General features: G+C 42.4%; 1 protein-coding gene across 1 annotated transcript; it reads left to right on the top strand.

The window, feature by feature from the left end:
- The first annotated feature begins 1,871 nt into the window (after positions 1-1,871).
- LOC130367303 (extracellular calcium-sensing receptor-like) lies at positions 1,872-21,788 on the top strand. The gene is made up of 6 exons (XM_056569711.1): positions 1,872-1,952; positions 11,867-12,158; positions 15,575-16,405; positions 19,410-19,637; positions 20,649-20,772; positions 20,884-21,788. The coding sequence occupies exons 1-6, from the start codon at positions 1,879-1,881 to the stop codon at positions 21,786-21,788; spliced, it is 2,454 nt and encodes an 817-aa protein (XP_056425686.1). The 5' UTR covers positions 1,872-1,878.
- Positions 21,789-24,689: the final 2,901 nt, after the last annotated feature.

Consider the following 24,689-nt stretch of genomic DNA (forward strand, 5'->3'; position numbering starts at 1 on the left):
CTGCCAGGTATGTACTAAAATCACCTTATGGTGGCTAACCCCTTTAATCCTACCAGTACTTATGAGCTGCTGAAGTTGAGTTGTTCTTTTCTGTCTGGCAACAGTGCTCTCTGCTGACATCTCTGCTTGTCTCGGGAACTGCACAGAGTAGAAAAGGTTTGCTATGGGGATTTGATTTTACTTTGGACAGTTCCCGAGACAGGTGTAATCATAGAACACTTAAACAGAAAAGAACAACTCAACTTCAGCAGCTCATAAGTACTGAAAGGATTAAGATTTTTTTTATAGAAGTAATTTACAAAGCTGTTTAACATTTAGGAGCCAGTTGATATATAAAATTATTTTTTTTTATCTTCACAGGAGTCTTAGTAATATTCAAGCAGTTATGGGTCGTGAGGCCGAGTTAATGGAGTCTAGACACTCCCCTCCCCTCCTAACTCTTAGCAAGTCTGACTAACTTCTTTCCACTAGGAAATATCAGGCCGGGTTAGGGAGGCATCTCCCACACACCAGAGTGTTGTACAATATAATGTAGTGTTTTGTTAAAGGTGCCATATTACACAGTATTAGCAAGAAGGAATAACAAACTGCACATAAGTGACACTGTAAATATCCTACAACTGTTCCAACATAACCGGACCCTATAGTATGACACTGCACTGAAATTGGGCTCATGCAAAAAACTGTTATTGAATCATTTTAGGGTATTTGCTATTGCTGTTCCTTGTAGAAAGCTGTGGAGCATAGTGTTGCTCGCGAATATTCGCAATGCGAATTTTATTCGCGAATATCGCATATTCGCGAATATAGCACTATATATTTGTAATTTCGAATATTCGTTTTTTTTTTTTTTCACAGTACACATCACAGTGATCATCCCTCTCTGCTTCCAGCTTGTGTGGTGTAAAGAAGGCTCTAATACTACTGTTTGAGACTGGTGTGCAAATTTTCGCATATGCAAAAATTTGCATATGCTAATTTTCGCATATATGAATTTCCGCTTATGCTAATGTTTGTATATGCTAATTTTCGCATATGCTAATTTTCACATACACAAATTTTCGCATACGCGAAAATAAAACGCGAATATTGCTAATTTTGCGAATATGTGACGAATATTCGTCCATATATTCGCGAAATCTCACAAATTCGAATATGGCCTATGCCGCTCAACACTAGTGGAGCATAGTCGTGCTGGATAGTGGAAAGTGGATCACAATAAGGCTTTTGATTGAGTCCAGGACACATACCTTTGGCTTTTGCTGGAGTAATATGTATTGATTTAGAAGTATTTTGGTTGGCATAAAATTTTGTCTGAGAGTCCTCATGTGGTTAAGGTTGACAGCGGCAAATACACATGAGGTCCCAATCTTCACCACTTCGAAAGGGGTGGGATACGTTAACATTTGGAAACTGTTTGCCTCTGTTGGATCTCGGTAAACCTGAGAAATACAGTGAAGACCTTGATACTGAACGCTGCACTGGAGTAGAGGGGAAGGAAGACATATTCTCCAGTCAGTGACGTAAGTGATAAAGTAAAAATCTACAGTGTGGATGTGTGGTAGAAAGCATGGTGGTCACTTGTGATTTTTGTAATATTTTTTGTTTTGTGATACTAGGATTGCAACAAAGCAAATATTGTGACCCCAGGATTCAGAATGGATTCATTCTTATTAATTTATTGCAGGGTTTTGGTTTATCCAATATCTCCATCTATGACCGATTCTTCATCTGATGCCACAATTCTTAGAGACAATGAGGCTTCGGTTCATGCTCTGTATCTTACCCTTCTGGGATTGCATTGAATCTAGTTGCAGACTGACCGGCGGCGAGCTCACAAGCATTTCTATGGATGGGAATATAATAATCGGGGCGGTGATGCCTGTTCACATGGACAAGATCTACCCAAAGGTCAATTACAAGGAGAGGCCTGGTCCGGCCATTTGTACAACGTAAGGCTTCTTCTTATCTACTGTTCAGATGGTTACTAAAAGTTCTGGTAAAAGTCAACAACTATTATAGGGGTCATGAAGTCATATGTATATAAAGGGATATTCAGACCATAGATATTTATTTCCTTTTTTCTTAATACACTAATATCACATATAAGTATTTTGTGACCTGGCATAATTTTTCATCAATGCTGGTATTGGTTCTATGCTATGTGCAGCATTGATAAACTAGAACACATAAAGGGTGTGACTGACAATGTACATTATTGTGTAAATTTAAGTCATTGATTTATTACTATGTTTTTTTACACAGATTTGTCATTCTTTATCCCTAGTAATATTAATTGTATTATGGTCTGTCTGTGATTTTTCGCAGTTAGTTTTTATTTGTGATCAGTCTTGTTCATTGTGCTCTTTTTTGTCTAGTGTGAACATAAATGTTAATCTATTCCTTGTGTGTGGAGATGCGCCGCCCTGGTCCACTCAGGTGTTTTCACCTGGTGGGGGAGGGCGGTGCTAACCCCTATAAGGGCCAGATGGATCTGAGTGTACCTTGGTATGACTAAGGCGACTAAGGTCGCTGAAACGCGTCACTCTACTCCATGATCCATGTTGCTGTTTGCTGTGTGAATTCACAATAAATCATCTTCTTGCATCATGCTTTTGTGCTGGACATTCTTCTATTTTATAGATATTTATTAGCCTAGCCATAAATCTCATGTCAAGCCTGGGAAGTCTCTTTAGAGGGTGCCAATATAGCAGTTGCAGAGTACTGCATTGGGATTTGTATCCTATGGGTCCTTAAAAAAACTTGAGAATGGTGATGGGGTAGTTGCAGGCAGAAGCACGTGGAAAAAGAACAAAAAGTGGGTTCTGCAAAATCCCACACAGTCCCACACATCTCAAAAGTGCCTTAGAGGCTGATGGAATGGTACAAGGAGCACATGAAATGGAGTAAAAAACTTTGAAAGTCTTCAGCTGACCTCTACTGTGCATGCCCGAATCCTCCGCCTAGTGAGGAACGCTGCAAAATGTTAATGAAGAAATCTCGATCCAGCACTGCCAAAATGTCCATGTTTATTGGAATCCTTTAAAACAACATATAATGAAGACAACACACCACCATGCTAGACACTACTCAGCTAGAATGGACACGCTTCGAGCACATGCGAATCAGGGTACTAATTCACTATGGGATTATTGTCACCTGTATTAGTGAATTGTTGCTTTTTATTGGTGTTATGTATTCCCATGTTTTATTAGCATTTTCATTTTAAATTCACCCCTTCCACCCCGGTGTGAATTTTTCATATAAGAGTGGAGGGGCACACAAGTGCAGTGGTAATCAAGAGTGTGCATGCGCTCGAAACACGTCCATTCTAGCTGCGTAGTGAGTAGCACGGTGGTGTGTTGTCACATTACATGTTGTTTTAAGGAATTCCAATAAACGTGGACATTTTAGCAGTGCTGTATTGAGATTTCTTCTTTACCAGTTGATGAAATGGCACAAGGGGGTAACGAAACGGCACTAGAGGTACTATCTCTAAAAGCTTTTTACAAAATATTTGCTAGAGCGTTGGATTGGACACACTTGTTGCGTGAGCGGGCAGGAGTGGAACCTTATGGGGGGGGGGGTAATAATGGTCAGAAATCCAGTGGGAGTGGGGTTGTGAATATAGTCCCACGCAGGGCTCTACGGTGGTGCTCTGATCGTACAGTACGAGGCAGGCAACAGAGAGGACACAGAGAATACTGCAGGTTCTCTATAGTAGTTATAAATGAATAAGCGCTATGTGGGACTTATAATAAAAGGCAACCTTGTATTCAAAGCTATGCAGCAATATATCAAATATGTGAGATGTTGCTGAATATGTGTACTCACATCTGATGCGATGTTCTGCAGATTCAGGTGCGATATCCTGCCTGGTCCATGGTGATCTGTACACTCTTTGTCCAAGTTGCGTAGGTGGACCAAGAGTATACGGATCACCGTGGACCAGGCAGGATATAGCACCTGGAGTCTGCAGAAAATAGCATCAGATGTGAGTACACATATTCAGCGACATCTCATATATTTGATATAGTGCTGCATAGCTTTGAATACAAGGTTGCCTTTTATTATAAGTCCCACATAGCGCTTATCCATTTATAACTATTATTTTTTTGGAAGTTCATAATATTTATTGTAAAGGACACGGGGAACTATACAAGAGATAGCAGCTTGTCCGGCACATTGCCAAAACCAGTGTGAAGCAAGTTATTTCTGTTTATTTTAATTAGGTTCTCTATAGTGTTGGGTCTAGTACAGTCTATTTGTCTACAGTAAATGACAATGGGTGGAATGTGTTTCTGCTCTCAGGTTACTCCTTGTAGTCCAGTCTCTAGGAAATATGGTACCTGAGCAGGGCGGACACAGACAGCAGAGGGCCCCTGTGCAAAGAATGTGCCTGCCCCCCCCCCCCCCCCTCATACGGCAATTGTTCAGGAACTCCCCCTTCATGGGTCACTTACTCAGGTGGACCCCATATGTCACTTGTTCAGGGGGGCCCCCACCCATATCAGTTGCTCAGGAGGACCCCCCCAATATCAGTTGTTAATTATTAAGGCTCCCCATATGCCGCAGCTCATTAAGGCCCCCCACATTAGGTAGAATAGTTTCCCCACATTAGGTAGCAGTTTTCCCACATTAGGTAGCATGGTTTCCTCACATTAGGTAACATAGTTTCCTCACATTAGGTAGCATAGATTCCCCACATTAGGTAGCATAGTTTCCTCACATTAGGTAGCATAGTTTCCCCACATTAGGTAGCGTAGGTTCCTCGCATTAGGTAGCATCGTTTCCCCACATTAGGTAGTATAGCTTCCGCACATTAGGTAGCAGTTTCCCCACATTAGGTAGCATAGATTCCATGCATTAGGTAGCAGTTTCCCCACATTAGGTAGCATATATTCCCCACATTAGGTAGCAGCTTCCCCACATTAGGTAGCAGTTTCTCCACATTAGGTAGCATAGATTCCCCACATTAGGTTGCACTTTCCCCACATTAGGTAGCATAGTTTCCCCACAATAGGTGACATAGTTTCCTCACATTAGGTAGCAGTTTCCCCACATTAGGTAGCATAGTTTCCACACATTAGGTAGCATCGTTTTCTCACATTAGGTATAGCAGTTTCCCCACATTAGGTACCATAGATTTCCTACATTAGGTAGCATAGCTTCCCCACATTAGGTAGCAGTTTCCCCACATTAGGTAGGCAGCAGTATCCCCAAATTAGGTAGCAGTTTCCCCATTTAAGGTAGCATAGATTCCCTACATTAGGTAGCAGTTTACCCACATTAGGTAGCATAGTTTCTGCACATTAGGTATCATAGCCCCCACCAACACTTACACACATATACATACACACATACAGACACACACACAGAGACACACACACAGAGACACACTTACCTGGCCTGAGCAGTGCTTTTCTTCTCCGGCAGCCTGACAAGTGACTTCACTGACGTCCTCATTTGTGCAACGTCCCTCGTCAGATCTGGGTCGGCCCGCTGCGCTATTATCCGCCGTGGCCGCTTTAGAACAGTGGACAGCGGTGGCACAGTGCCGCTGCTCACTGTTTGTTGTGTGAGGGGGCCTGCTACCCTTTCAAAGGGCGGCGGGCTCCCTCACACGCTAGACCCCTGTGAAGCTGAACCGGCTGCACAGACAAATGTCCGCCCCTGTACATGAGTCCTGATTGATACCTCCAGAAACATTTGACCTGGTTGCACTGATCTCAGCTATAATTTGTGAGGGAACCCAACAGTGTTTAACCCATTGGGGACAGAGCCCATTATGACTCTAAGGATAGGAGCATTTTTTGCAAATCTGACCACTGTCACTTTAAGCATAATAACTCTGGGATGCTTTTACTTATAAATTTGATTCCGAGATTGTTTTTTTGTGACATATTCTACTTTATGGCAGTGGTAAATTTTCATTGATACTTGCATCATTTCTTGGTGAAAAATTCAAAAATTTTATGAAAAAATAGAAAATTTTGCATTTTTCTAAGTTTGAAGCTCTCTGCTTGTAAGGAAAATAGATATTCCAAATAAATTATATATTGATTCACAAATACAATATGTCTACTTTATGTTTGCATCATAAAGTTGACATGTTTTTACTTTTGGAGGACATCAGAGGGCTTCAAAGTTCGGCAGCAATTTTCCAATGTTTCACAAAATTTTCAAAATCGGAATTTTTCAGGGACCGGTTCAGTTTTGAAGTGGATTTGAAGGGCCTTCAAATTATAAATACCCCACAAATTACCCCATCATAAAAACTGCACCCCTCAAAGTATCCAAAATGACATTCAGTAAGTTTGTTAACCCTTTAGGTGTTTCACAGGAATAGCAGCAAAGTAAAGGAGAAAATTCTAAATTGTCATTTTTTACACTCGCATGTTCTTGTAGACCCAGTGGTAATAGGAGAAAAAGCCCCCCAATTTCTCTCGATTAAGGAAATACCTCATATGTGTATGTCAAGTGTTCGACGGGCGCAGTAGAGGGCTCAGAAGGGAAGGAGCGACAATGGGATTTTGGAGAGTGAATTTTGCAGAAATGGTTTTTGGGGGGTATGTCACATTTAGGAAGCCCCTATGGTACCAGAACAGCAGAAAAAAAAACACATGGCATACCATTATGGAAACTACACCCCTCAACAAGGGGTCCAGTGAGCCTTAACACCTCACAGGTGTTTGACGACTTTTCGTTAAAATCGGATATGTAAATGAAAAAAAAAAATTCACTAAATGCAGTTTTTCCCCCAAATTTACCATTTTTACAAAAGGTAATGGAAGAAAATGCCCCCCAAAATTTGTAACCCCATCTCTTCTGAGTATGGAAATACCCCATGTTAGGATGTAAAATGCTCTGCTGGCGCACTACAATGCTCAGAAGAGAAGGAGCGCCATTGAGCTTTTGGAAAGCAAATTTGTTTGGAATGGTAGTCAGGAGCCATGTGTGTTTACAAAGCCCCCGTGGTGCCAGAACAGTGGACCCCCCCACATGTGACCCCATTTTGGAAACTACACCCCTCACAGAATTTAATAAGGGGTGCAGTGAGTATTTACACCCCACTGGCATTTGACAGATCTTTGGAACAGTGGGCTGTGCAAATGAAAAATTAAATTTTTCATTTTCACGGACCACTGTTCCAAAAATCTGTCAGATGCCTGTGGGGCGTAAATGCTCCCTGCACCCCTTAATAATTTACATGAGGGGTGTAGTTTCCAAAATGGGGACACATGTGGGTATTTATGTTTTTGCGTTTATGTCAGAACCGCTGTAAAATCAGCCACCCCTGTGCAAATCACCAATTTAGGCCTCAAATGTACATGGTGCGCTCTCACTCCTGAGCCTTGTTGTGCGCCCGCAGAGCATTTTACGCCCACATATGGGGTATTTCTGTACTCAGGAGAAATTGCGTTACAAATTTTGGGGAACTTTTTTTCCTTTTACTGCTTGTAAAAATAAAAAGTATGGGGCAACACCAGCATGTTAGTGTAAATTTTTTTTTTTACACTAACAGGCTGGTGTAGCCCCCAACTTTTCCTTTTCAAAAGGGGTAAAAGGAGAAAAAGCCCCCCAAAATGTGTAGTGCAACTTCTTCCGAGTACGGAAATACCCCATATGTGGCCCTAAACTGTTTCCTTGAAATACGACAGGGCTCTGAAGTGAAAGAGCGCCATGCGCATTTGAGGACTAAATTAGGGATTGCATAGGGGTGGACATAGGGGTATTCTACGCCAGTGATTCCCAAACAGAGTGCTTCCAGCTGTTGCTAAATTCCCAGCATGCCTGGACAGTTAGTGGTTTTGCCGTACACTGCCGTACAATACGTTTTTCATTTTTATTGGGGGGGGGGGGGACAGTGTAAGGGGGTGTATATGTAGTGTTTTACCCTTTATTATGTGTTAGTGTAGTGTAGTGTAGTGTTTTTAGGGTACATTCGCACTGGCGGGTTACGGTGAGTTTCCCGCTAGGAGTTTGCGCTGCGGCGAAAAATTTACCGCAGCCCAAACTTGAAGCAGGAAACTTACTGTAATCCTGCCCGTGTGAATGTACCCTGTACGTTCACATGGGGGGCAAACCTCCAGCTGTTTCAAAACTACAACTCCCAGCATGTACTGAGGAATTGTACTTTTGCAACAGCTGGAGGCACACTGGTTGGTAAACCTTCAGTTAGGTTCTGTTACCTAACTCAGTATTTTCCAATCAATGTGCCTCCAGCTGTTGCAAAACTACAACTTCCAGCATCTACTGACAGACCGTGCATGCTGGGAATTGTACTTTTGCAACAGCTGGAGGCACACTGGTTGGAAAACCTTCAGTTAGGTTCTGTTACCTAACTCAGTATTTTCCAACCAGTGTGCCTCCAGCTGTTGCAAAACTTCAATTCCCAGCATGTACTGATCGCCAAAGGGCATGCTGGGAGATGTAGTTATGCAATAGCTGGAGGTAGGCAACTGCAACTCCCAGCATGCCAAGACAGCTGTTTGCTGTTTGGGCATGTTGGGATTTGCAGTTTTGCAACATCTGGAGGGCTACAGTTTATAGACCACTGCCCAGTGATCTCCAAACTGTGACCCTCCAGATGTTGCAAACTACAAATCCCAGCATGCCCAGAAAGCAAAGAGCTGTTTGGGCATTCTAGGAGTTGTAGTTTTGCAAGATCTGGAGGGATACAGTTTAGAGACCACTATATAGTGGTCTCAAACTGCAGTCCTCCAGCTGTTGCAAAACTACATATTCCAGCATGCCCAAACAGCAAACAGCTGTCTGGGCATGCTGGGAGCTGTAGTTTTGCAACATCTGGAGGGCTACAGGTTAGAGACCACTGTAGACCTCCAGATGTTGTTAGGCAACTTACCGGCTTCCGTAGAATCCAGGGAGACGTCCTCCTCTGCCGCACGACGTCGCTGCCCGCCGATCACTGTCACCGCCCGCCGATCACCGTCGCCCGCTGTCTCCGGACGGGTAAGTGGACATCGGAATTCGGTCCCCTAAGGTTCCCCGTCCTTCCCCGCCTATTGTGGGTGGGCAGGACAGGGAAAACGAAAGTTAACCCCCCCCGTCCCCGATCTGCTATTGATGGTCGCATCTAGACCACTAATAGCAGGGATAGGAGGGGTGGCACCTCTGGCACCTCACTCCTATCCCTTCAGGGGGATCGTAGGTGTCTTAGACAACCGCGATCCCCCTTATATTCCGGGTCACCATAGACCCGTAATGACCCAGAATCGGCGCAAATCGCAAGTGTGAATTCCCTGATGACCCCCCTGGGCATTTGTGTGGGTAGCCTGCTGATCAATATCAGCAGTCACCCCGGTCCAGTCCCCGCCCGGCGCGTGGCAGGGACCGAAATTCCCACGGGCGTATGGATACGCCCTTTGTCCTTAAGTACCAGGACGCAAGGGCGTATGCATATGCCCTTCGTCCCCAACAGGTTAATTCCCCTGATGCACCTACGCAGGAGAATTAGGGTGCATGCACACTACGTTTCTTAAGATACGGGACCGTATACAGCTGGGGAGAGGGGGGGCGGAGAGTCGAGGGCGGGGAAACCGCACACTGCCGTATGCGGTCCCGTATCTAATGTATTTCAATGAGCGACCGGAGTGAAACGCTGCCTCCAGTTGGCTCCATTTTTCCCCATATACGGTTTCCCGACCAGACCTAAAGACGCTGTTGACTACAGCCAAAACGGAGCCGACCGGAGGCAGCGTTTCACTCCGGTCACTCATTGAAATACATTAGATATGGGACCGCATATGGCAGCGTGCGGTTGCCCCGCCCCCGTCTCTCCGCCCCCCTCTCCCCAACCGTATACGGTCCCGTATCTTAAGAAACGTAGTGTGCATGCACCCTTACACAGTTCTTATTAAAATCAATGACCTGTCCATGTTATACACTCATTGACAAAAAATAATGCATCAAGAAGGAGTTGATGGTATTGAATTAAACTTTCTAAGTGTGAATGTAATGATGATCTATGTAAGTGATTACAATATTGGAGGGAAAGGATGAGATAATTGGGGGAAACTGTACAACTGAAAGACAGCTCTAGTACCCAGTTGGGCACATCTATCCTGGATACAAGATGGAATGCAGTTAGGTAGAGAGGATCCAGGTTCTGTATGGAATCTTGATGCAAATTTGACCACAGATGTTGCAGCTAGGCCTGTAGACCCTGCACACTCGTAGGTTGAAGAAGCTGGGGACCCAACTGGTCCTACAAATGCTCGATTGGTGATAAAGCTGGTGACCTGACCGGCCAAGTTAGTTTTGCTATCTGGTGGAGAGATTAGTGGGAACATTATCCACGTGTGATCCATAACAGACCAATATATGGAGGGTTAATCCAATTATTCACCAAAAGATCACCGCAGTGATCCACTAATTCCCTAATTTCCCATATATTAAAAAGGTATAACTTTATTAATTCACACACTAGATTAAAAAGTCAGGGTGTCTTTCTCTCCTTATGTAGAATTGTCATTGAGTACGATGTAGCTCAATTATTAATTTGCTGTATGCACCTGCAGTGTGCCATACAGATAGGAAGAGACACCTCTGTATTTAAAATCAGATAGCAGCCCCCCTCGACATGTTTCACCGTTCACACGGCTTTGTCAAGAGGCAGTGGGGCTACATTATCCACGTGTGTTTAAGGTTGAGACACCTTCTAGGCCCAAAGAAGATAGGCATACACACATGAGGTCCCAATCTTTACCTCTTTAATAGGCTAAGCAACACTTGGAAACTGGTTGCCTTTGTGAGAAATACAGTTAATTTCTTGGATACTGAAAATTACAGACATTTTCTCCTTTTAGTGATGAAGTAATAATTCCAGTGTGGATGTGCAGTAGAAAGCCTGGTGTTCACTCCCCTTATTTTTATAATATTTTTTGTTGTGCAACACTTGGATTGCAACAAAGCAAATATTGTGTGAAACATATTTTTGGATGGTAGATGAGCACAAAGCACAAAGTATAAAATAATCATTCATCCTGACACTCTGGCGATTGTATTGGTGGTTGGCAGGATCAGAAGCGCACCTGATTTTGTTGGTTTTGGATGTAGTTAGCTTAGTGGCATAACATAAACAGATGGCATTCTCTGGATTCAGTCTTCATGTGGCTAAAATCTTCCCTTTGTGGTAAGAAAGTTTACAAAAATGATTGCACACTTGTAGATTAGCTGGGGTCTCAACTGGTCCCATAAATGCTCTATTGGTGATATATCTGGTATCCAGGCAGGCTAAGAAAGTACTGCAATTTGATATTTGACATTCCTAGAAACCCTTGTGTGTGCAAGAGAGCATTATACTCCCAAAAAATTCCAGCTGGAAGCCATGAAAGGCGACACATGTGGCCACAGCATGTCCAGTATGTAACACTGAGTTGATTTTGTCCCTCGTACCATTTCTAGAAGTGACCGACTGTTGTATGTGATGGCTGCCAAGATCTTCACACCAGCAGTTGGGACAGGTGGTGCAGTTGGTGCCTCCTTAGTAATGACAGGATTGAATCGCTAATCACAAACCCTCAGTACTCCAACCCAACTGTCCTTGGATCCGAAAAAAAGAACCCAGATTAGTTGCTATATCCCTAATAAATTTTGGACAAACCCTAACCTTAAAAGGGTACTCTGCTGCATTGAGGGGGCGGAGCATGATGTAATGAGGGAGTGGGGCTATGATGTCACAAGCTCCCGGCGACGGCTCCAGCATTCAGAACAGTTTGTTCCAAACGCTGAGCAGAGGAGTACCCCATTAACCAGTATATGTTACCGACCAACATAATACCATTGTCTAAATTATTAAATACAATACATTCTGGAAACAATAACTTGTCACTATTGTCCTCAGCTTCAGGTTAGATACCTATCAACGTGCCCAAGCTGTGCAATTTACCGTGGAGGAAATTAACAACACCCCCAATTTTTTGCCAAATATCACCTTGGGATTCCAGCTATTTGACTCATGTGTAGTCCTCCAGAGAGCAGTGTCAGGAACTCTGCAGTTGTTAAGTGGACATGGAGAATCTCTTCCTAACTATCGATGTAACCAGAAGACCCAGTTGGCTGCAGTAATCGGACATACTACATCTACATACTCCATTTTACTGGCTCATATACTGGGGCTATACAGGTATCCACAAGTAAGTACTGGGGCCCCCAAGACACTAATGTCCTTTCAATGTTAAGGTGTTGAGATCTTATGGGTTCTATTTGCGTACTTCCTCTGAATCTGGGGTTGTCTTTATAGACTCTTTAGCCTTTGTATAATGACATGGACAAAATTGTTGGTACCTTTCATTAAACAAACACTTACATTGATGTGATCTAAGGTGATACAAGGTGCTCAACTCCAAGTGCAGTTGTGCACCTACGTTGGAGTGGAGGACCTGCACCTATGGATCACAATATGGTTTCACAACTGTGGTTAATGTAAACAATGACATTAGCTAACCCTCAAAACTGATGTAAAATTGAGACATTAGCCAGTATATCCTTATATGAAGGACACACTTGAGCCCGCACACCACGCCAAGGTTTCTCAAATGGTGCGGGTCCTATCAACTAACCTACCTGGCCAGATCTTAAGGGTTCTATTTGCGTACTTTCTCTGAATCTGGGGTTGTCTTTATAGACTCTTTAGCCTTTGTATAATGACATGGACAAAATTGTTGGTACCTTTCATTAAAGACAGAAAAAAACTACAATGCACCCTGAAATAACTTTAAACTGACAATAGTAAAAATAATTACAATTTTACTAAAATTACCTGATGACAATCAGACATTGCTTTTGTATGCTTATTTTTTGCATCTGTGGATATAGACCTGATGTGACCTGCCAAGAGCTAAAGTTTGGTCTCATCTATCTAAAGCAAAAATATCCATAAGAGTGCTACCAGTGCTAATATCCTGAACACAAAAATAACATAGAAAAGCAAAAGCACATATAGGCGCACACCAAAGCTATCTCATCAATACTTTATTGTAGTACATGACATAAATTAGACCACACATTTAAAAACACTATAAACAAGGGGGCCAGATGACTCACAGCCACAGAGGGGAACCCCAGTTTCCTGGTGGCTCCCCCCCCCCCCCAGGGACACCCGCCTAATCCCAATAGTACAATAAACACAGTCCCTCTTAGACCAATGGACCACTATGCATAGTAACACATAAGTAAATACAATATTGCCTGAACAGTAGCAGCTGCATAAATATTCATTAATTCAAAATAAAGTGCACGGTCAAGGGAAATGAAATACATCACAATGTAGTAAATGGAGAGGGTGTCATGGACACCCCCTCCATTTATTACATTGTGATATATTTTATCTCCCTTGACCGTGCACTTTATTCTGGAGATTCCGCAGCAGCAGAGTTCCATTGTATTTAACCCCTTAAGGACCAAGCCCATTTTAACCTTAAGGACCAGGCCAATTTTATTTTTTGCGTTTTAGTTTTTTCCTCCTCGCCTTCTAAAATCCATTACTCCTTTATATTTCCATCTACAGACCCATATAAGGGGTTGTTTTTTGCGTGACCAATTGTACTTTGTAATGAAATCTCTCATTTTACCATAAAATGAAAACCCCAATTTTGCACATTTTGGAAGGTTTTGTTTTCACACTATACACTTTATGGCAAAAATGACATGTGTTCTTTATTCTGTGGGTCAATACAATTAAAATGATACCCATGGCTAGATACTTTTATAGTTTTGTACCGCTTAAAAAAATCTAAAATCTTTTGTACAAAATCAGTAATCTAAAATCGCCCTATTTTGGCAACCTATAACGTTTTCATTTTTCCATATATAGGGCAGTATGAGGGCTCATTTTTTGCTCCGTCATCTGTACTTTTTTTAGATACCACATTTGCATATGTAAAACTTTTAGATCATTTTTTATAATTTTATTTTAAAATAAAATGTGACAAAAAAGCAGCATTTTTTTACTTTTTTTTATTTTTGACGTTTACGCCATTTACCGTACGGGATAATTAACATTATATTTTGATAGTACGGACATTTACGCACGCAGCGATACCAAGTATGTTTATTAAAAAAAATAGCTTTTTGGGGGTAAAATGGGAAAAACTGACAACTTTCATTTTTATTGGGGGAGGGGATTTTTCACTTTTCTTTTACTTTTTATTTTTACATTTTTCAACTTTTATTTTACACTTTTTATGTCCCCATAGGGGATTATTCATGGCAATCATTTGATTGCTAATACTGTGCAGTGCTATGTATAGGACATAGCACTGATCAGTATTATCGGTGATCTTCTGCTCTGGTCTGCTCGATCTCAGACCAGAGCAGAAGACCCCGGGAGACGTCCGGAGCAAGGTGAGGGGACCTCCGGCCGCCCTACTGGATCATCAGATCGCCACGGCAGCGCAGCGGGCGATCCGATCATCCATTCAAAGTGCCGCACTGCCGCAGATGCCGTGATCTGTATTGATCACGGCATTTGAGGGGTTAATGGCACATATCCACGCGATCGCGGATGTCGGCCATTACCAGCGGGTCCCTGGCTGCTACTAGCAGCCGGAACCTGCCGTGTATGACGCGAGCACCGTTCCGATGCTCGTGGTCATACACAGGACGTATATGTACGTCCTGTTGCGGAAAGTCCCGCCAAACCAGGACGTACATTTACGACCGTGGGAATTAAGGGGTTAATGGAATTGTGCTGCGCTACACACGCGGTGGAATTTCCACTATAGATGTTTTTGGTGCAAAAATTTTGATTTCCATATCTGCAGAGAGAATGAACCTATCCATTCCTTCTGCAGAATCCGCACAGAATGCATAGCCGTCTATGAGACAGCACATTCCCGTGCGGTCCTAGGACGGGCATGTTGTGCCGATGACCACAGTCTGTAGAATGTCCGTACAGAGATTTTCCGTGAGGAGATTCCGGATGTAGGAACACAGCATTACAAAAATCGCTGAATTGTGATGACTGGCTTAAAAAGTTGTGCAATAAAATATTAAATTCAGGTATCATTATTTTTGTCCAGGTCAGCTTATTATTTAGTTTTTCAAAATGATTCTGTTAAACCATAATTCAAAAGCAATGTCTTATTTTCATCTGTAAATTTTTTTGTAAGGTTTTATTCTTCACTAGCAGAGTGCCTGGCATTGCCCTGTCTTCCTACGTAAACCTTGTGGGAGAAGAAAAGCAAAAATGACACTCTCATCCTCATATCTCATCCTCTTATTTTATCTTCATATCTCATCCTCATATCCCGACCTCATATCATTTTTTGCAATGGGTGTCTGTCTTACGTTACATAAATGATAACTGGAGAGAGATTAAATCAGCTCACCCAACTCACAGAAAACCCAGCCCAGATCGGTGTGGACCTCACCGAAGATAGCGTAGATGAAAAATTGATGTCCAGCCAAGTATATTGTGCAATATAAAACTCAAAGTTCATTTTCACATCACAGACAGGAACATGTGCGGACTAACAAAAGTAACATGTTTCAGCCTTTGTTATGGCCTTACTCATACTGAGAAATATTATATTCTTAAATTTTCCAACAGATCAGTCACTTTTCCACAAGTTCTCTTCTCAGTAACCGTATCCGGTTTCGCTCATTCTTTAGAACAGTCCCGAGTGACGCCTTCCAGTCTCAAGGTCTTGCACAGCTGGTGTTGCACTTTGGATGGACCTGGATTGGTCTAGTGGCCCTTGATAATGATTATGGGCAGCAAGGTATCCAAATTGTCAAGAGGGATTTAATAAAAGCTGGAGCCTGTGTGGCCTTTACAGAGACCATAATTTCTAGTCGGCAAGATAGAAACGCCCCACATATTGCTCGGGTGATTAAAGACTCAACAGCCACAGCGGTGGTTATCTTCTCTACTGATATAGACTTAAGCTTTTTACTAGATGAGATGCTAAGGCAGAACATCACAGGGAAAGTATGGATTGCCAGTGAAGCTTGGTCTACCTCATTTTTCTTGTCAGTAAGTAAATATTCAAGACTTCTTCTTGGAGCAATTGGTTTTGCACTCCATAGTGGAAGCATGCCAGGGTTTGGAGATTTCCTCAACAGGGTCAATACATCTATGGTCATGGGAAACCAATGGATAAAAATATTCTGGGAACAAGTTTTCAGCTGCAAATTCCAAGACCAGATGTCAACTAAACTCATGTCAAACTCATCAATAAAAGAATGTACAGGCCAAGAAAGTCTTGAGAAAATCCGAAACAATTACAATGATGTATCTAGTCTGAGGGTACCGTACAACATCTATACAGCAGTTCATGTGGTAGCAAAAGCTCTGGATGATTTGGGTAAATGCAGGAAGGGAGATGGACCATTTCCCAATGGATCATGTGCTGATATTAAGAACTTCAAGCCTTGGCAGGTTAGTGTAAGCTCAATTTAAAAACTTTGACAATGTTCTCACCACCATGGCTGTTGTGTAAAGTTGTTCATATACATAAATGTTTGACAGTTTTGTATTTCTTCGCACCAACTGTTGTAAATGTCTAACCAAGCTGCTAGGCGATAGTCTTATAGCCCATTTCAGTCTAGTCAGTAGAGGATTAAATATTTTTTTCCTCACTGTATTAATCTTTAACTGGTTAACGACCATGGACGTGTATCCTCATCCAATGGCCGTTAACCGGGTATGATGTGGGCTCCGGACTCGAGCCCGCTTCATACTGGCCGGCCCTCAGCTGATTCTTGTAGCTGAGGGCTGGCATTAATAGCCGACATGCGGTGATCTAAAGAACCCTGTGAACACTTCCTGGTGATCCAGTGGGGTGATCCACAGTGGAGGTAGCCGGAGAGCTTACCTCTGCTGCCACAGCTGTCCCGGCTCTCGTATTGATAAAGCCTGGCAGGACCAGGCTTTATCAATGGAGTGCAGATCACACAGATCAATGTGATTCTATGAAAACACATTGATCTGTATGAGGAATCAAATGATTCCTCCTAAAAGTTAAGACTAATAAAGTGTGAAAAAAAGTTTAATAAAAAGTTTAATAAAATTAAAAAAACACACATCAACTTCTTCCTTAATAAAAGTTTAAAACACCCCCCTTTTCCAAAATTCCATATAAAAAATATAAAAACATTATAAAAATAAACATATGTGGTATCGCCAAGTGAGTAAATGTCCGAACTATAAAAATATATAGTAAATTAAACCGCACAGTCAATGGCGTACGCGCAAAAAAATTCAAAAGTCCAAAATAGGGTATTTTTGGTCACTTTTTATACCATAAAAAATGAATAAAAAGCGATCAAAAAGTCTGATCAAAACAAAAATACTGATTAAAAAACTGATTAAAAATTCACATCACAGCGCAAAATATGAGACCTCATACCAACCCATATGCGGAAAAATAAAAAAGTTATAGGGGTCAGAAGAGGACAATTTTAAATATATTAACTTTCGTGCATGTAGTCATGATTTTTCCAAAAGTACGACAAAATCTAACCTATATAAGTAGGGTATTATTTTAATCGGATGGACCTACAGAATAAAGATAAGGTGTAATTTTTACCAAAAAATGTACTGCGTAGAAACAGAAGCACCCAAAAGTTACAAAATTGTGTTTTTTCTTCAATTTTGTCGCACAATGATTTTTTTCCCATTTCGCCGTAGATTTTTGGGTAAAATTACTAATGTCGGTACAAAGTAGAATTAGTGGCGCAAAAAATAAGCCATCATATGGATTCATAGGTGCAAAATTGAAAGGGTTATGATTTTTAAAATGTAAGGAGGAAAAAAACAAAAGTGCACAAACAGAAGAATGTTTGGTCCTTAAAGGGGTACTCCGGCACTTAGACATCTTATCCCCTATTCAAAGGATACGGGATAAGATGTCTAAGCACCGGAGTACCCCTTTAAGGGGTTAAAATTTACCTGTCCTTATAAAGTGTTTACACCCTGACCAATCAGTAAATTGAGCGGGAGAGAAAAGTGCACCCCACTCTGTGTCTATGTGAGCAGTCAGAGAACAAGCTAAACACCCACTTCTCCCAGGTAACTTCTCCAAATCGGTCGGGGTCAGAATACTTAGACCCTGACCGATAAAAACTTTTGATATGTCTTTATGACTTCTCAAAAGCTTTTTTATAATAACAGGTACACTTTAAGTTAGTTAATGAAAGTTTGTATGGACCAAATCAACCTTTTGGTGCACCACAACCTAACTGTAGCACATGGTTTGCCTTACCCAGAGACTCCATTGGGTACAGTTGTGTTAAGAAGATAGCATAGGCGCAGCAATGAGGCCCATGATAAGCCTAAGACATATATACATACATTAGTTCCAGTACAACCCAGACCAATTTTTCAAGATGTATCTACAGATGTTGCCAAGATTATCTTGAACACATTAACACAAAGCATTAATCTTAACACATCTGGGTATCCTAAAGCACCAAATAATAATACTGTATTATTATAAATTTTCCGCAGTTGCAGGCTTTGAAGACACCCATCATACCACTCATAGTGCAATTGTAGTGGTCCGTTGAGTGAAGATGGTGGCAAGAGCTCTTCTTACCAGCTCTGTGCCGCTCTGGGAATCTTCTTGTATGGTCTGCCTTCTGGCAGGTTATGCAAGTAGATGTACAATTGTACTAACCAGTGCTATGCCAATACAAGACCAAAATGAGCTGTTTCCTTAAGGGGTTAAAGTGTACCTATCAAGGGATTTAAAGGAAGAAAAAAAAACGAAAAAAGAAATGCTCCAGGCTTACTTTTCAACTAGTGCCGTCCATGGGCTTAAAGAATACCTGTCACCAAAGCATGTAACCTAAACTAACTCTGGCTATCTTCCCTAACTGCTCTTAACACCCCTCCTGCCATTACATTTTTTTTCCAAGCTTTAAAAAGCTCTGTTTTCTACCTTTCTTCTTGCTGATAGTGTGAGCTGCCGGAAGGAGGAAGTGGGCTTCAATGACGTTACGCATGCTGTGCTCCGTGTCGGGAGCGCACAGAGGTGATTAGCCTATGGCTCAGTGCAGGCTTCACCTTCTCTATGTCTCCAGCGCTGCACTGAGCTTTGGCCGACACGTGCTTCCGGCTGCCTCTCCTTCACAGGTGATGGAGCCTGGTAAAGCAGCTAAGTCAGAAGCGCACTGCATGGCGGGAACTGTGCTTGCTTCCACCTGTCTGATTGACAGGCAGTGAGCGAGAGCTGTGCCTTGCTATGTGTAAAAGCAGTACCGAAGCACTAACTTAGTATGGTCTCCTGCGAGGCTAGGCCAGGAGGAGAACTAACTGTATGAAATGGACAGAACAGAGCCACCTAGTGTGATGGCTACCCCCAGCGTTCGGAATTAAATGTTCTGAGCGCTGGCCAGTGGAGTGCACTTTAATTATGATCAATGTTGTATCATTTTCACAGTTGTTGCACTACATAAAGAAGTTACGTTTGAACACCTCCGATGGCAGACAACTCTTTTTCGATGAGAACGGAGATCCACCTGCTGTGTACGATGTAGTGAACTGGCAGCTGAGCCCTGAAGGACAAATCCAACAAGTGACAGTGGGCAGTTATGATACCAGTATAACCAGTGGGAATGTTTTCACCATTAATACCAGCTACATACACTGGGGAACTGGAGATCTCGGGGTGAGATACTGTGGACTTTCTTTTTTTTACTTTCTCATTTACGAATATCAGCCTAAGGCACAAAATATCTTGTCCTTGTACAATTAGGGTGGGTTCACACCACACTTTTGCTATATGGTTTTATTAAAAAAACGTATGCAACTGTACAGAAAACCGTGCCCATAGACTTCCCATTCAAAACTGTATGCACCATAATGTATACGGTTGTCTCCGTTTTTCAAACCATATGGTTTATTACTTTTTTTTTTTTCCGGACAGAAAATTGTGGCCTACCACGGTATTAAATCGTATACGTATTTTTTTTTTAAACATGGGAGTCAATGGGAACCGTACAGAACCGTATGTGCGTACGGTTCCATCTGGTTTTCACCATACGGTTTTTGACTTAACACAGTTTTTCAATCAAACAAGTGAAACTTTATTCATAATGGGAGTGAAAAGTTGAAAACGTATAAGATTTTTTCTTAAAAAACGGATGCAACCGGACACAATTTTCAACCGTATAAAGATAAACATTTGTACACACGTGTGTTGCAAAAATGTGGTTTGAACCTAGCCTAACTTGGCTTAAACTGCACCCGTATTCTGGTAAATTTTTTGTTACATGGTGTTGCATATTAAGAGATGACCTATTTTAACTGTGGCCATGCCTCTTGTAAAGGCCACATACTTTCTACAAGGTGTTGGAAAATTGACAAAATCTCCTTATAAATGTAGATTAAGTCATGTAAGGCTGGGTTCACGCTTCTAACAGAGCTCTGTTGCAGGCTCTAATTATTTTTCAGAATTCGAGCAGTCAAAAAAATATTACAAACAGCCATTTTTTGTCTGGCCCACAACTGCCAAAAACTAAAAAGACAACATTGAAGCCAATAGGATAACTTGGGTTCTGTTTTTGTTCATTGTTCAATGGACTGTCCAGAGAGTATACTGAATGCAGCCCCTTACCCTTTTTTAAGCCATTACCTACACCTTATTTGAAAATATTTTTTCTCACATTTATTTTCCCAGGTACCTGTTTCAGTCTGCAGCCCCAGTTGCCCACCAGGCTTTAGGAAAGCAGCCAGAAAAGGCCAACCTTCCTGCTGTTTTCAATGCATTCTATGTCCCTATGGAGAGATAGCCAACCACACAGGTAGAGAATAAAAATATTTAGCAAAGAAAATGTTTTACTCTCTTAGTCCATTGTTAAACCTTTTCTAGAACACAAGTTCAAGTCTATTGATTTTACAACTTTTTTTTTAAGATTCGCTACAATGTACAAAATGCCCATGGGATATGTGGCCAAATCCAACCCAAGATGATTGTGTTCCAAAGACTCAAGAATTCCTTTCACATGAAGATCCACTGGGCATCACCTTAACAACTACTGGCATCTCCTCATCATTGGTTCCTGTGGCCATCTTTGCCCTCTTTATTTACTACAAAACAACTCCAATTGTTCGAGCCAATAACTACTCCTTGAGTTGTCTTCTCCTGGTGTCACTATCGCTCTGTTTTCTTTGTTCTTTAGTCTTTATTGGTTATCCCCAGTATGAGATATGTCTTTTAAGACAAGTAACTTTTGGTGTTGTATTTGCACTTTGTGTCTCCTGCATCTTGGCAAAAACCAATATGGTAGTCATTGCTTTTAAAGCCACAAGGCCTGGGAGTCAACTAAGAAAATGGACTAGACCACATGTATCATATCTCATAGTCATCTCCTGTATCCTTATTCAGATATTTCTTTGTATTATGTGGCTGACATTCTCTCCTCCTTTCCTAGAAGTCAAATCAGAAAGTAATTCTGGAGTACTAGTCATTCAGTGTAATGAAGGGTCACCATTGGCTTTTTGGTCTATGCTTGGCTACCTTGGTCTCCTGGCCTCTATTAGCTTCATTGTAGCTTTCTTGGCCAGGAGACTTCCCAACAGCTTCAATGAGGCCAAGTTCATCACCTTCAGCATGCTGGCCTTCCTGAGCGTCTGGTTGTCCTACATTCCGGCATCTCTCAGTTCACAAGGAAAATATATGGTGGCCATGGAGATCTTTGCTATCCAATCGTCAACCTGGGGTCTGGTTATTTGTATGTTCCTTCCAAAATGTTATATTATTGTATTCAGACCCGACATGAACTCAAGGGAAAAATTCATGGCAAAACAAAAAAGATGAGTAACGGACAATTTTCAGTGTTTTGTGTTATTTTTTGACATTAGGTTTCTCAACTTGGAAACATTTAAATCAATAAACCCTTAAAGGTCCAATCTGGTGTTCTATATAAGTGTCAAAGGTTCTAGGTCCACAGTTAGTTTTGAAAATATCTATACCCGGCAACTATCATGTGCCATTAAGGGTGACTTCACAATTCTCGTGTAATAAATGCAGGAATAATCACCATTAAAGAAACATAGTTCAAAAACAATGTTAACTGGAAGTTAAAAGGCAAATATAAAGTGCTCTTCTAAGGCTGCGTTCACACGGTCATCTAGACCGGTCCCATTCTTCTCATGTCAAAAATAAAAACAGACTTAAAAAAAAACCTGACAATAATGGATGCAAACAGATGTTATCCGTTTGCATTCATTTGGATCCATTATTGCTCAGTTAAAGGGGTATTCCGGGCAAAAACATCTTATCCCCTATCGAAAGGATAGGGGATAAGATGTCTGGTCGCGGGGGGGGGCGCCGCTGGGACCCCCCCCACCCGCGATCTCCCTGCAGCAGGCCACATTCTATGTGTATCTGCGTCTGCAGTTTCGGAAACTCCCGGGCTTTCGAGACATGGACGTGACGTCACGCCACGCCCCCTCCATTCATGTCTATGGGAGGGGGTGTTGCGGCCGTTACTCCCCCTCCCATAGAAATGAATGGAGGGGGCGTTGCGTGACGTCATGTCCCCATCTCGGAAGCCCGGCAGTTTCTGAAACTGCAAACGCAGCTACGCATAGAATGCGGGCTACTGCAGGGAGATTGCGGGGGTTCCAGCGGCGCCCCCCCCCCCCCTCCGTGATCAGACATCTTATCCCCTATCCTTTCGATAGGGGATAAGATGTTTTTGCCCGAAATACCCCTTTGATAAACCAGAAAAAAAAATTTTGTTCTGAGCATGCTCAGAAGTAAAAACGGATCAAAAAAACGGATTGAAAAAACGGATGCAAACGGATGACATTAAAGGCTCATCCATTTTCCATAGACTTCAATGTTAAATTTACTGTATCTGTTTTTTCTTCCGTTTTTGCATGACGCGGCAGCTGGCAAGCCCCTCCATGAATCCCATAGAGATGCATAGAGGGGCATGCCGGCTGCTGCGCCATGCGGGGATGGAACGCCCCCTTTCCTGTACATTGCCGCGGCCCCGTACAGGAGATCGCGGGGGCCCCAGCAACCGGACCCCCCGCAATCTAAAACATATCCCCTATCCTTGGGATAAAGTTCAGAGCACTTCAGATCTCCTTTTATGGCGCTGCGTTCCGTGATCACCGCGTCTCCGGACACAGTGATTAGGCCAGGATTGCTGCTGTTATCTAACAGCAGCCATCCCGGCATATCGCCCAGGGGGGTCCTGAGATCCCCCTTTGTCAGCAATCGCTGTGATTCATCGGTCAAGAGGTGCCACTTCCTCCTATCCCCTGCCATTGGTCGGTCAAGACTGACTGACCAATGGCAGATGGGGGGGGCGGTGGTTAACAGTTAATCCCCTGCTCTGCCCAGACTACCAAAGATGGGCAGAGTGGGAGGGATTTGCGGGTGGTGGGAAGTGGGTGACGGTTACTGGGCGACGATCGGCAGGCGGCAGAGGGCTTCTGTCTTGCAGCTCCTCTCCGGGTCCAGTATGCTGCTAGGGGTATCAAAACTACAACTCTCAGAATACCTGGACAGTCTCTGCATGCTGAGAGTTGTAGTTTTGCAACATCTGGAAAGCACAGTTTAGTGACCACTATACAGTGTTGTCCAAGCTGTAACCCTCCAGATGTTGCAATACTTCAACCGCAAACATACCCAGACTGTCCAGGCATGCTGGGAGTTGTAGTTCTGTAACATGTGGTCCTTCAGATGTTGCCAAACTACAACTCCCAGCATGCCTGGGCATTCTGGGCATGCTTTCAGTTGAAGTTTTGCAACATCTAGAAGGCCACAGTTTGGCCACAGTGGTCTCCGAACTGTTTTCCTCCAGTTATTGCATAACTACAACTCCCAACATGCCCTTTGGCTGTCCGGACATGGTGGAAGTTTTAGTTTTGCAACAACTGGAGGCAAACTGTTTGGGAAACACTGTCCGTTTCCTAATTTAGTGTTTCCCAACCCGTGTGCTTCCAGCTGTTGCAAAACTAAAACTTCATGCACTGACAGACCATGCATACTGGGAGCTTTAGTTTTGCTACAGCTGGAGGTACACTGGTGCGGAAACACTGCAGTAGTCTGTTACCTAACTCAGTGTTTCCTAACCAGTGTGCCTACGGCTGTTGCACAACTAGAACTCCCAGCATGCACAGTCTGTCAATGCATGCTGGGAGTTGTAGCAACAGCTGGAAGTTCCCCCCCCCTCCCAAGTGAATGTACAGGGTACATTCACATGGGCAGGGGTTTACATCGAGTTCCCACCTTTAACCCCTTAAGGACCCAGCCCATTTTCACCTTAAGGACCCGGCCATTTTTTGAACATCTGACCACTGTCACTTTAAGCATTAATAACTCTGGAATGCTTTTACCTTTCATTCTGATTCCGAGATTGTTTTTTCGTGACATATTCTACTTTATGTTAGTGATAAAATTTTGTCGATACTTGCATCATTTCTTGGTGAAAAATTCCAAAATTTTATGAAAAAATTGAAAATTTTGCATTTTTTTTACTTTGAAGCTCACTGCTTGTAAGGAAAATGGATATTCCAAATAAATTATACATTGATTCACATATACAATATGTCTACTTTATGGTTGCATCATAAAAGTGACATGTTTTTACTTTTGGAAGACATCAGAGGGCTTCAAAGTTCAGCAGCAATTTTCCAATTTTTCACAAAATTTTCAAAATCAGAATTTTTCAGGGACCAGTTCAGTTTTGAAGTGGATTTG

Source organism: Hyla sarda, chromosome 4, assembly GCF_029499605.1.
Source record: "Hyla sarda isolate aHylSar1 chromosome 4, aHylSar1.hap1, whole genome shotgun sequence".
Lineage (NCBI taxonomy): Eukaryota > Metazoa > Chordata > Amphibia > Anura > Hylidae > Hyla > Hyla sarda.